Genomic DNA, 13,375 nt, shown 5'->3' on the forward strand with positions numbered 1-13,375 from the left:
AGAAAACTTGGAACGTGCTTGTTGGCGTTGGGACTGGATCGATTGTGTTCCTCCCCGTCCCTGGCCCTGAACGGATCGTGACTCGCGCTGGACGATCGCCTGCAGGCCTGCAGGAACACCACTACCAGCCTACGCGGTGCAACGCGGACGATGGCCGAGGGCAACCCTAAATTGCGGGGACTTGATCCGCCGAAGTTCACCCAGCGCCGCAATCAGCATTGATCTGGTGGATCATTGCGGAACCACTATCGAACTTAATTGTTTTGGAACCCAGGAATTCATCTGGAATGTCTTAGACGGGCCCCATTTCCAGGAACCCAGGCACATCGCTGAGAATGACTGGCGGACCAAATGCAAGACAGCACAGTTCCATAGTACCTCCCTCACAGTTTGGGTTTGCCAGGCCCTGGTTCTGGTTGAGCTAAACTTAAACTTCTTCAGCGACAAGCAGCAACCACCACCGAGTGGCCGAGAAATTTTGCCTGGCGACAAGGACCTTTTTCCCCTGGTCCGATAGTTATTAATCCTGGGTTAGCAAGAATGCCCCCCAGATAAGATCCAAAATATGCCTCTTCGTCCTTGCACGTCTCTGCTGTTGTCGTGAGCGTCCGAAGTATCGCACGTCCATCGCCATGGCTCGTCCGGACGTTGGCCAAGTGGTATGAGCTCCTACTGTCAATTTCTGAGACATGTCGGTCTTTCTCGCCTTTAGCTAACCTCTGGTGCTCTTACTTCGCGGATTAGGTGGCATGGTATATCTGCACGGTCGCTGCATGCATCTTCCTCGTGTTTCGGCTGATCATCCGGTGGCGACTCCTCAAAAAGCTCTATCTCGATGACTTCTTCGTTGTTGCCGCCGCGTTGTGTCTGATCGGTGACTTGGGCATTCAGCACTACATGTTCACCCAGGGTTTGTCCTTTCTTTCGCCTACTAGTGCTCCGTGCGACGTCTAACCACCCGTTTCTCCCCACCCACAGGCATGTCAGAGATGGCCAAGACAACCACGGCCGAAAAGATCAACATGCAGAAGGTCAGTATGAGGATCGGGATCTGCATTCCCAAGCATCCACACCTCCGCCCGTTGCTGACTCTGTTCTCCCCCTGCCACAGTTGATCATTCCCGGGTCCACCTTGTATGTCACCTCGCTCTGGCTTATCAAGGCCAGTATGGTGCTGTTCTACAAGCGCCTGGCCGATCGCACCAAGTATCAGACCATCTATAACATCACCCTGGGTGTCCTGGCCGCTGCCTGGCTGGTGCTGTTCTTCGACATCGTCTTCAAGTGCTATCCGCCAGATCGCCAATGGAAGAGCTTTGAGAATCCGGATTGTGAGTTGGAGAGTAACAGGATGCTCCAGTAGATGTTTACTGACTAGCTGCTAGTGACGTGTTCGGCGAAACAGTCGACGATTAACTACTGGTTGACGATCCTATGTATGGGCCCTTCCGTGTCTTGTGTATTGTTGAACTTACAGCTAACCATGCCCCTAGTCAACATCTTCAGTGATGTCTTCAGTAAGACAAGTCCCGACAACGAGCTCATTAAATAGTGAACTAACGTTACAGTCATCTGTCTTCCTATCTCTCAGGTAGCCCGTCTCAAGATGCCGAGAAAGCAAAAGCTCGGTGTTATCTCCGTCTTTCTGCTGGGTGTCATCGTCGTCATCACTAGCAGTTAGTTTTCACCACATCACATAAAGTCAAAGCCAGGCTAACGACACCAGTTATCCGTGCTATCTACTCGCACTTGGGCGAGCAGATGATCACTTGCACGGTCTCCATGATCGAAACTGCCATTGCAATCATCGCATCGTGCCTCCCTGTCCTACGCACGCTGGTCTTCGGCTCCCACTCACGCACCGGCACGTACAGCGGCCGTCGAGGATACGAGCTGTCCAACTCCGGAGCTGCGGGATTGGCCAGCAAGCAGCATACCACGGTGTCCGTATCGCGCGGGGGGGCGGACGAGCTGTCGCGGCATGACTCGGAAGATGAGCTGGTTAAGGAGAATATGTCGGCCGAAGATCCCACTGCGGGCATCTCGGTGACACGGGAGTATTTCGTACATGAGGGCGCAATGGAACGGCAGAGCATGCGGTAGATAACAAACCGGAAGCGTCAGCATCCGCTTATACCATTGAGTTTGGATTAATTGGGTTAAAAAATAGTAATTTATATAATCTCATTCTTCGTCAGTAAACTAGAGAGTATAAGATCTGCACGTCTGGAAGATAGAGTTGCCGATCACAGTGGGACCAGGACCTTAGCCTAACGATGTCTTGTACGATAAACACTAGTGATGATGGTAACGGCCACCATTGTCCGCCAAGGCCCTAGAAGACCGTCTAGAAATCCATCACTGTTGAGTCTTTAATAAAAGAATAAAGTACTACTAGTGTTGCTAGTCGGTTATACACAGGCTAACTTTACGGTGAAAACTAACTACTATCACATTGCCATATTTCCATGATAGGCCTCATAACGGTCAACTTTATTTCTGACCAATTCAATTTGCCATAACCATAGATCTCTATCCAATGTATTATCATTATTTGCAGCAGCATCACTGCATTTTGGTAATGCTTTAGCCGGCCAATAGTTATTATCATCGTACATGATGTGATCGTGAAAGCGAGTAGGTCCATCCGAGGAATAGTATATATATTTCGGCTTCCGAGACCCAAATCTGCACCAACATGATAGAGAGCACTAGTATGTTTCATTACATGTTGTAACTGGCACCACTACCAAGTAAGCCGACTATATTACATTAACACCTTTTTTACACCATTCCTTGTTTTACATCATGCTACAATTACTCAAGCGACAGCTTAATCGCATCATCTTCAGGTCTTTTCAGGGTCCCCAATTCAAGGGTCGCTTACTCATACGGTTCCTATCCATCCCGAGACGGTCATGATCGACATTGCCCAATCGGGCAGGTCTATAGTCTCTCGTCCGATTGGCAGGAAGATTTCGTTTGTCCGACCAATCATTCGGCAATTTGCGAAGGACGAAACCCACAGAGTTTCTGTTTCCGGATGGATTCATAAAACATGAGCAGAGAGATATGCCTGTATTAGTAAGCACGGTGAATGCCTTGTGCAAACTGCACTCATAGTACTCAACTATATCATCAGGATGAGTATCAATGTATTCTGTGGTTGTAGATTGCGAAGATCATTGTGATGCATGGCAATGGAATGCGGGAAATGGGCGGTCTTGTCCTCATGGATATCTCTCTGGTCGGTCGTCGGAGGGTGTAGGTGGTGATCATTATGACTTCTACTGGATTGATTTCTAATGGTAGAGGACCTTATGCATGTTTAGAGCAAAGTACAGCGGGTTGAAGCTTTACAGTGACTATAATCAACCGTATCGGAGGAAGGCTGACTGGATATATATGAAGTACCAGGAAGGGATTTGAAACAATATGAAGTATAGTTCTTAATACTTATCTCTTGACCACTCTATCCATACTGAACAGAATTGACATCTATAAGTAGATTTTTGAAATTTTACATATAGATTTTACTTGCTTATACTTATGACAAGGGGCTTTGGAAAACAAGAATTATAACTTTTTCCATAGTTACCTACATACTGAGGTAGCCCCTGTATCTGAGTTGTTGTGAGTCTGCATAGCTACTCACTTGATGACACTCCAGTGACTCGAGCAGGCTATAATCAAATCAATTTAATCCAATCCGTTTAAACTATATAATCACCTGTGGGGATTTCCGTTGCATATACTGCCGAGCTATGCCTGGTCAAGGCAGCGCTAATAGATATGCTATCGGCCTCTTTATCTTCGTGCATCAGCGTCATTGAGATTGGAATATGCAGAGGCCTTGATTGCGCAGCCGACCCGCACAATTGAGACGCCGATGGCTTCATCACGAATGCTATCGGTGGGCTGTGCAATGCTGTTAAACAGACTTCCTGCACTTCAATTCTTGCCTACGCAATTGCCCTACCGTACTCGTGCCTCACACTGGTAATTAGTATAACTATCAGCTGTGATATAAGACACAGTCTCACAGTTACTGTCTTATTCAAAGCCAATCGAAGCATGTACCAGCATGACTTGGTCTCGGTGAATGCATCTTAATCCGTACGGTCTTCTTCTACTCGGGCTGAGGCATTTCTAACACGCAGGTATAGTCACTGGGCCGAAGAATCCCAGCGAAGGGGCATGAAAATGCCCTTGAGAGCAGGTGCGCATATTGCCCTGTATGCCAGAATCTCCCTGCTGCACTGGTTGGGCTGAAGCTCTATCGCGTCGAGCACATTTCCCAAATAAAACGGTCATTACGCGGGTTTCCAGGCTTTCCCGCAGGTAATTTGAGACAGAGACATGCTAAATGTAGACAAGGATTTCTGTTCTACACCAAAGATAGCCAGTGTCCTGAAAAATGTTGGAACTCTGCTTACGACTATAACCATGGCGCCAGGTATCTGCACTAAAGTTTACGGAATGATTGATTGGCTCCGCATCGCCCACAGCGGCCTGCGTGATATCAACGCACCATGCCGGCTGATATACCTTTTCGCAATGTTTCGTTGGCTCATACGACGCCTGTAGCTCATTCTATGTGGGCTGATTGCCCGAGTTCGAAGAGGGATGATCACTGCTGTTATCGGAGCCTCAGAATGAGGAAGACCACCATGGTTGCACTTTGAGAGCGGTGGTGGAATCTGACGGAATCTGTTGACAATCAAGATGAAGACAACCCTGAAAAGATCATGGTCGATGCTCACACCTCTATAATTCAGACAAAAAGTGGCGGGAGAACGATATCGGAAATGTGCAGCAATAATCCTCTTGTCCGTTACTCAGATTCCCGCCATTGTATTTGGTGGAACCGACAGGAGACAGCCAGACAACGTGAACATGGACACATTGATTCAGGCCTATAATGCAGCCTTCGCAGATGGGTTATTTCCTGTGGAGAGGTGTGACTCCTATAATTGTCTAGTCTAGCCTTTTTTTGATGTAGGGGTACTGCATTATTGTTGATGAAAGAGGTCTCAGTATCAGTGGAGGTCACCGCTAACACCTTGTCATTGCGCGCAGAATGGAGAAAAGTCATGGATCCTAGTCCTGGACGAGCCACGGGGTCGGTTAATGCCGCAGGCGAGAATCTGGCTGAGGTAACAGTGAACCATGCAAAAACCGGCTGCTCAATGATCACGATTACCCATAAACTATTCACGGTTCTCGTGGCATTATATCATCGTGTTGTGACAAGGCATGGATACCCGCCAAAGCACCCAATAACTAGTTCTTGTTCAGGCAAAGTCTATCATACCTAGCCCACGGCAGAAATTGAATCCGATGACCAAGGCTAGAGAGGTAATGTAGAAGAAGAGAGAGAAGAAAGAAGAAAGAGCTTCAAGCCAACAAGTATCCAGTAATCAGCGTGGATTTGGGAAAAGGTCGCGAAGACATTCGCTACTAGACCAAATGCTTTCTGAAGGAGGTTATATTGTTGTAAGCAACCAAAGTGGTCAAAGGCTTCTATTGGTCGTAGATCTCACGAAGTGTGTTTGGTGTAGCGCTCTGAGCTCTGCAATGGTCTGTCAGCTATCCTGAGATAGACACAGCAGGCCTCTCGCTCCAACGTTGGCTCGTCGCGAAGCTGGTCAAGATGTTCTATTGTTGAGGTTCAAGGTTGTTTGACGCGCCCAAGTTTAGTCTTGGATGTTCTTCACTCTAGCCCTTGCCCTGGTGGGCTGCTGTAGCGTGTTAAGGGTGGCATCGAAATAGATGTACATCAAAGGAATAAGGCTAACCAGTGAGAGGCACTTTCGAGGAGAGGAGAACCGATTGTCATCAGTTTGTGGCGTCGACTTACCGGCAGGATTACTTCCCTAAGTTGTTGCGAAAGCTCCTATCATACTTAGAAATGCAAAGTTTTCGTCCGGAAGCCTGGTCTCCCTTTCCTCTGTAGAACCAAGCAGTTCCATGGATTATTTGGACCAACCAGCGTCTTCTCGCTCATTTCCATACTCAGTAACGCTGGCTGCATGAAACTCCATCCGCTTTCGGCTGAAGGTTGGAAGCCATCATCTTCTTGACCATGGTGGGTTTTCTCCTGCTCGCGGGCCTCGAAAAGATCCGCTACGAAATCATGTATGACCGGAGGAACGCGGAGGCTTTTGCAAGTAGCTTCGAAATGATATCAGGGTCGGTAAAGAGCCCGGAAAGATGACCGTCCTGATAATGAACAACGCGATTCTCCGATGTTCCGCACTTCTGAAGGGGCAGCAGCAGAAGGAGTTCGTAAGGCGTGGCTTGGCATCCTAGTGTTTGCGTATTTGGCTAACGTGGCACTGTGTACCATAGCGCTGACGTCCTCTGTCCCGCGCAGTTTTGCTTAAGAAATGGAAACGCCGATCGCATCGATAGCGCTTCGTACGGGGGCGGAATCATCGCATTGGGGAAACACGACACCGTCACCTTCGCTGAGTGTATTGCAATATTCCAGGCGGGACATTCTCATGGGCAAGTCTTCAGCTCTTCAGCTTCGGCCCAAACATCGCCCAGGCCAAGGCTTCGGAAAACTCGATATCCGAAGAGGGGAACATACCAGGTGCGATGACAAAGGAGAAAGGAACTGAAAATTTAGACTCTGCCGATCGCGGCTTGACGGCAGATCTGGTGTTTCAGGGCGTTGCCTTCGAGCCTTTTGGCTCCATGACGCCCACCTTTGTCCACTCGAACCTGACAATTGCAAGTGGGTCGTTTGTGCCTCTGCGGATGCTTCCCGCGGCGGCAAGTCCACAATTAATTTGTTGCTGGAACCATTCGAAGAGCCAATCTCGGGGACCATCCTCTTAGGGTGACGCAAAAACGCCGTATCAAGTTGGCATATAACCATCGAGTTCCGCCTTTAGTCACCCATGGCCCCAGATATTTGCTGGAACCATCAGACATAGCTCCCTGCCTGGCCTAGAACATTAAACACATTCAGCGGGGATTCTAGTCACGAAATGACGCAAGTGTGTGAAGACACAAATTTCATCTATCCAGCACATGGCTGTCAGCTGGCTATCCGACTGTGCTGGGGACTGTTACGCATACTGCATTTGTCGGCAGCCATAAGCGGCAGTCAGAAGCAGCTTGAACTGTGGATCAGTGTATCGTGCGTGTCTTGCTACGCAAACTTCACTGCTGATTCTGGATGCAACCGCCTCAGGTCTACACTCACATCTGAAAAAAGTTGGCCAGGGAGCATCTGGCTTCCAATCGTGATTTGCCAGTGATCGTTGGGGCACACCAATTAGCGACAACCCAAAAGAAAGTCATGATCTTCGGTCTCGGCGAGAGCTGTGCTAGCCGGGGTTCTCATGTTCTGGAGAAGGGATATCGTCATGACTTGCTGCACAAAAAAGGGTATTTACTGGTTGATGGTAAGAGTAGCCTTTTCGACCGTTATTGCGATACAACACGGGGAAGCCGGTTTACTAAATGGCCGGTCATTGGCAGTGTCCAAAACAACTTGGCGATTGATCCAGTAGTAACTTTATCATGGCATGTAGTCATAAATAGGTAGTTAGTAGTGTTTTGGAACCGAATGAGGCGGACAAGGTGAATAGTGGATATATATAATGGGCCAGCTAAGATGGGATGAGTAGTACAAATCTTCATCACCATGATAGAATAGTTCGAATTACGTATGGAAGCTGGTTTATGCCTGAAGCCCACACATGGATGTATGAAACAGTGATATAACCGGATTGGAGGGAGGAAGTGGGCGGATTAGAAAGGCGGTACGCGAGTTTCTGCCGCTGCTTGTGAGTAACACTTGCGGTAGGCGGTAAGCAGTTCCTCTGCTTACCTTTCTCTGGTCTCTTTCTTTCTTTTCCCCATGTTCCTCCATCCGTCTATACTTCCTTTCTGGGTTCATAGTCAAAAGCCTATATAGTGTCGAAGTACCTTCCAATTTCGGTCCCTGCCATAATATAAGGCGTCCAAGCATCCAACCCTTGAGCATCTTTCAAGGTTTCGGCACGTAAGGCCGCTCCATCATTGCCGGGGAGGGGATGGGGAGCCCATTCCATTGGCGCATAGCCTGGTGGACCGGCGCAACATATTACCAAGTTAGGAATTAGGAATCAGTCCAGGCCGTACTATCGAGTGCAACGACCGCGAAGATCGTCTCAGATGGGACACTTCGAGAAGAACACGGAGATCTGCCCTCTTTTGCGCCCCAGGCTATCATGGGATTGGCCCTGCTATGGTAAAGGTCAACTATGGTACGTGGGATTTTTGATTTAGCCTAGAGAGTATTCACACACGGTGGGATTGTGTTTGTGCCTCGGACGGACATTATTTGACGGAATTTCGGGGTAGACGTTAGTGAGACACGATGTTGGAGGACTGGTCTCCTATGACAAATTCCTTGACCATGAGGACAAAACAAATCAGCCACTACGAATCCTTGGATTTTTGGACTTTATGTCTTAACAATCTCCTGTACGGCTTGGGTCCCTCTATCGGCCGACATCCGTTCTAGACCATTTAGCTTTTGGAGTCCCATCGTTGTTCGGAATAGGTGGGCCATAAACCTTATTGTGCTTCTCAAACTCCAATCAACTCGTCCGCTTGTCTCCAACGGTTCCTGTGTGGGCTCCGGATACCTCATCCAGCTGTCACCACACAGATAACTCGACCCGAAGCTTTCAAGACAGGGCTGCCCTGCATGACCCTAAACCTTGGTTTATGGCTCCGTCAGGCAGCTTGGTTCTATTTCTGTCTCACGGAAAGCTTACAAGAAACAGTTCGCAGTCCCCTGACGGGCGCGTGAAATGTGAATTGTGTCAAGGTACTGCGACTAGGCATCATTATACAACTCTCTTCCTGACCACGATTTCATGACGAGTATTGGGTCACTGCGAAGCTGTGACGCATTCTCCATTCACACATGAGGACATGATGGAGAAACTGTAGGACGAGTCTGTAACATGGCCATGGATGCTACCGGTGTACATGGATCTGGCTAATCGAAATTTTAAGTATGGATGGATTGGCAATAAGACTTCCATAAAGAAACAATGCAGATGTTGGAGTAGCTTACCCGGAAAGAGAAGCGGTTGTGGGTTTGGTGTTGGTAAGATGTTAGTCACCTCTGAGTGAAGGCACGAAACACGGGGCGTTTCCCTTCCCTGCACCTTCATTGCTTTGATCTAGTTTCAGGCTGGTGGATCGTCCCGATCGTATCGTGCAGTTCTCTACCGCCGCCGTTTCAGCGCGGAACCACTCCGAGCTATCATAATTCATAGCCCAGGGTCCAAGAGGTTGATTCTGCACCATGCTATCTGTATCGCTCATGTGTGATTCGTCGTCATCATCACGGCCTCACGCCCAAGTACCACCGTAATGGCCTAAGTGGCCTAAGTGATAGGCTCTGATCTGCGCCGCTACGAGTGAACCGGGTGCCCACCATAGCTTTAGCCCTGAAAGAGAACTCCTTCGACATCTGGGGCGTTCCTATAAGATGACGAGAGGAGCTAGATAACTGGACATTAGTCGACAAGGACATTAGTCGACAATCAGTTCTTCTTCTGCCCGGTGCCATCTGACCAGCTACCACCCGCAAAAATGCCACTGGAAGCACGTAGCGAGGTTCTTGTGGCTGTTTCTGTAGTGGTCATGGCTATATCGCTTCTGACAGTATCCTTTCGATGCTTCGTGCGATGGCGGATGCTCAAAGCATTTGGATGGGACGATACATTGATGGTTCTTGCAATGGTGAGAAACCCCCTCGAGTTTTCCGTTTTCCCCGATCCAACCAGAATGGGTTGATATCTAAGCCAAAGCTCTTCGGATGATGAATCGTTAACATGTTTCCAAGGCCCTTGATATTGTGCTTACCGCGTGCGCAATCGCTGGTGCCAAGGATGGCGTTGGCCGACATTTGAGTAATTTCCACAGCTTCGATGAATTTCACCATGCCATGCTAGTACGTGAAGAAGAGTCATTAAATCCCCAAACATACTGTTGAGATACTGAATGGCCTGTCTAGTGGTGGTGGCTGGGCCAGTGCATCTATATCTGGGCGTCCGGCATCGCTAAAGTATCCATTGCGCTCGCACTCCTCCGACTGTCGGTTCACACGTACCAGCGCATAACCCTGTGGATCGTTATGGGAGCATCGATTTGTGTCAGCTTGGTGTTCTGGTTCTTTATGCTTTTTCAGTGCCATCCTGTCTCAAAATTTTGGGAGCGGACAGGACCGGGCAATTGCATGAACACCGATACGCTGATTAGGGTGGCGTACGTTTACAGTGGAATCTGCGCCGTCTGTGACTTTGCGCTGGGACTTCTGCCCATTGATCTCGTTCGCCAGCTGCAAACCACTCTCAAGACAAAGATAGCGCTGGGCGCGACCCTGAGTCTAGGTTGTGTGTACGTAAATCCACCGATGCTGTTGGTACAGCAGCTAACATGTGGCGTGTCCAGGGCGAGTACGGCTGTTATTCTTCGGATACCTTGCCTGCATTTCTACAAGGATATCGATTTCTTGTGTAAGTGCCATGCCTCATGACCCCCCTTTAATTCATTATACCTACTGCGATAATCCATGTTTTGTTTGTTGTTGCTCCTTTCAAGTCAAACATGGCCAAGACGGCTAAGTCTTCTCAATCTACATGTGTGACAGATTCGACCTTTTCCATCGACATCTGGTCCTTTATCGAGGTTGGCTTGGGAATTACAGCAGGTAGTCTGGTCACTCTCCGACCTCTCTTTCGTGCAGTTCTCGGGGACCCACCTGACCGCAAGGGCAAGAAAAGCCGTGGAAGCATGCCACTGACCAGCTTCACGGAGTATACGCGGACCCGGCCTGACCCTGAAGATGCCGCCGTGTGGCAATCGCCCCAGCCTGATACAACGCGGAACATAACCACCACGGTGGTTTCAGCTTTCCGGGCGAGTTTAAATAGTCCCCTCACGCCAACGTTTGCGGCCGAGTTCAAGAAGGGTCGGTCTGTTCGGATCAAGAGGTCATTCCATGTCACAGAAGAACATGTGGGCTACTGAACGGGGAGAAGTTTGCCCTTTATAGAGTATATAATGACACTAAAATGATCTTGTGGAAAATATTATTTGAGCGACTGTCAAGCGTAGAGAGAAGAGGGAAGCGAGGGAAGAGTGGAAACAGAGAGAGAGAGAGAGAAAGAGAAAGCTGGACGCTGACGGCTGACCGGTTGGCCTTATTTGCACAGGCTCAATGGGCACCTGACCCTGTTTGCCTTCTACAGTACTAGTAAGTAGTGAGTACCTAAGTAATAACAGTCCTCCTATACTACTATTAGTAATACTGTCTTCTCTGGTCAAGCTTCCTCTTGCCAGCTATTCGTCTAAGCAACACAATCTAATCTACTATCTCCTCTACCTTAAACCATCCAAATTAAATCTATATGTGCATTGCAGGCTAACCTAGAGGGGAATGAGAAAGGAGGTCATAATTGCATTCTACCAGCTACACAATGAGACTGATAGAAACCAACATCTTCACGTCCGAGAAACACAAGATGAATGCCCCTCCTGTCAAGGTAGCCCCCTTCACACCTCCGAGTGGCTTATTATTACACTAAAGTTCACTTCAGGCAAGCTTCCAACACCACCATGGGCACTCCGGGTGCCTTGTATACGTTGGCCAGTTGCAACCCCGCTAGATCGAAGAGGTGCGCAAAATCCTTCACCGTCCGTTCTCTCCCACCAAACGTCATCATGGTCAAGTCCATATACGCGTTAGTTGCGGTCGCGCCCACTTCAGGGATGATCGTCTCCGTGATGAGAATTCGCGACCGCTCCCGATCCATCGCGACCGCCAGCTGTGCGAGGACCTGACGAACCTCCTCATCGGGCCAGTCATGCAGCACGCGACGCACAAAGTACACGAGGGCGCCTGATACATATGATCAATGTGTCATTCAGACCGATAGTGGGGCTGTGGGAATGGTGGGGACGGCTTACCCTGCACAGGTTGAGGGTTGAAGAAATCATGCGCCATCGGCTCAATTCCGTGAGCCTCCATCTCCGGACCATTATCAGTAATGACACTCTCACGATCCTGCAGGATATACCGCCCGGGGACTCCTGCCAAGCTCTCCTTGAGCTGACGAAGAATATGCCCGCGACCCCCGCCAACATCCACGATAGTGGCAGTGTCTGGCTGTGCAAGTGGCCCCAGCGTAGACTTGAAGGGATATAGACCAATCTCCGCCAGGAGAGAATCCTCCGCTACCATGGCATCATTCAGCCGGGTTGCACGGGCCGGGCTCTGTGAAACGTACTCAAACATGGTCTGTCCATCGCAGCCATGCACGAAAGTGAAGGGATTGCGGCGCAGTTCGATGCGATGCTGCCAGCCCTGCTGCACGAAATATTCATGACCCCGCAGCATCGCGGGTGAGTACTCGTCGACCCTGTTCCAGCAGGTGGCTCTAGTTAGCCGTCGGACATGTTTCAAGACCCAGAGAAGGGGGTTGCCGCCGCACTTACATTAGACTAAAAACCGCCCGCATCTGGGGTGCCAGCAGGATTTCCGACTCGGCGGTGTGGGCATACAATTCCTCCCCTGTCTCGCGAAAGGGTCCCAATGGAGTCAGGGCGCGCATATGGCGTACTGGAACCAGGTCAGTTCAATTAGGCAATGACAGGGAATCCCCCGGCAACGCCGACCGGGGGTATCCAGGAACCCAAGGATGGCCTACCGATAAGTTCTTTGTCGACCCCTGTTGTGGCGGCGATTTCCGAGGCCGAGATGCTCTGTCCACCGGTCGGGATGGCATCCAACACCCCGGCTTCCAACAGGGTCCGGATTGCGCCTATTCGAACCATCTAGCATAGCGTGCCATAGTGTATCGTTAGCCTACATGGTGTATTCCAGATTGACCGATGATGGCTGGGGTTAACCTGGTGCATACATGTTCAAAGTTGGCAAAGACGAGGTCGGCCGGGCCCCGAACAGCATTGACCAAGCGAGTGGCCCGAGCCATCAACTGGTAGCGAGCATCCTGACTATTCGGAGTGGTCGCTTGACTGCGATACTGGTCGACCGCGGCCGTGACCTCGGCCAGACACTGCTGAATCTGCTCAAGATTGGGATCAAACTGCGCCATTGGTAAGAAGTATAGACAAGGGTATGTAACCGGGGTCCCTGGTAGTAAGTATGGAACCACTCCGTTGGGAATGACCAGGGCGACCTACCTATTATACTTGTCACACTTGGCTCCAGCATCAGGGGGAACATTGAGATCTTGCCAGGTTGATTGGCGGGAAGCGAGTGGATAGGCAACGCGACCTGCAGCGATAGCGCCAGACGGCGTCCAGGCAGCGCCGGTGCGCCATAAGCCGATAC

The 13,375-nt window shown here is 49.7% G+C and overlaps 4 protein-coding genes across 4 annotated transcripts; 3 read left to right on the top strand and 1 right to left on the bottom strand.

Annotated features, from left to right (window-relative positions):
* Positions 1 to 601: 601 nt before the first annotated feature.
* BO79DRAFT_271054 (uncharacterized protein) lies at positions 602 to 2,103 on the top strand (the record flags this gene model as incomplete). The annotated part of the gene is made up of 7 exons (XM_025687330.1): positions 602 to 659; positions 745 to 948; positions 1,043 to 1,331; positions 1,386 to 1,436; positions 1,494 to 1,517; positions 1,569 to 1,676; positions 1,727 to 2,103. Exons 1-7 carry the CDS (start codon positions 633 to 635, stop codon positions 2,101 to 2,103), a joined length of 1,080 nt encoding a protein of 359 aa, XP_025537195.1. The 5' UTR covers positions 602 to 632.
* Positions 2,104 to 6,248: 4,145 nt separating this feature from the next.
* BO79DRAFT_230755 (uncharacterized protein) lies at positions 6,249 to 6,851 on the top strand (the record flags this gene model as incomplete). Its single annotated transcript, XM_025684114.1, has 4 exons — positions 6,249 to 6,313; positions 6,352 to 6,474; positions 6,531 to 6,753; positions 6,786 to 6,851. 4 exons carry the CDS (start codon positions 6,249 to 6,251, stop codon positions 6,849 to 6,851), a joined length of 477 nt encoding a protein of 158 aa, XP_025537196.1.
* Positions 6,852 to 9,609: 2,758 nt separating this feature from the next.
* Positions 9,610 to 11,049, top strand: BO79DRAFT_230756 (cation-transporting ATPase 4; the record flags this gene model as incomplete). The annotated part of the gene is made up of 6 exons (XM_025684115.1): positions 9,610 to 9,628; positions 9,683 to 9,759; positions 9,863 to 9,970; positions 10,034 to 10,416; positions 10,471 to 10,535; positions 10,670 to 11,049. 6 exons carry the CDS (start codon positions 9,610 to 9,612, stop codon positions 11,047 to 11,049), a joined length of 1,032 nt encoding a protein of 343 aa, XP_025537197.1.
* A 560-nt stretch (positions 11,050 to 11,609) lies between these two features.
* Positions 11,610 to 13,136, bottom strand: BO79DRAFT_199572 (O-methyltransferase; the record flags this gene model as incomplete). Its single annotated transcript, XM_025681429.1, has 5 exons — positions 11,610 to 11,920; positions 11,989 to 12,440; positions 12,517 to 12,640; positions 12,729 to 12,855; positions 12,942 to 13,136. The coding sequence occupies 5 exons, from the start codon at positions 13,134 to 13,136 to the stop codon at positions 11,610 to 11,612; spliced, it is 1,209 nt and encodes a 402-aa protein (XP_025537198.1).
* Positions 13,137 to 13,375: the final 239 nt, after the last annotated feature.

The sequence above is a fragment of the Aspergillus costaricaensis genome (genome assembly GCF_003184835.1).
Source record: "Aspergillus costaricaensis CBS 115574 unplaced genomic scaffold BO79scaffold_26, whole genome shotgun sequence".
NCBI classification, from domain to species: domain Eukaryota; kingdom Fungi; phylum Ascomycota; class Eurotiomycetes; order Eurotiales; family Aspergillaceae; genus Aspergillus; species Aspergillus costaricensis.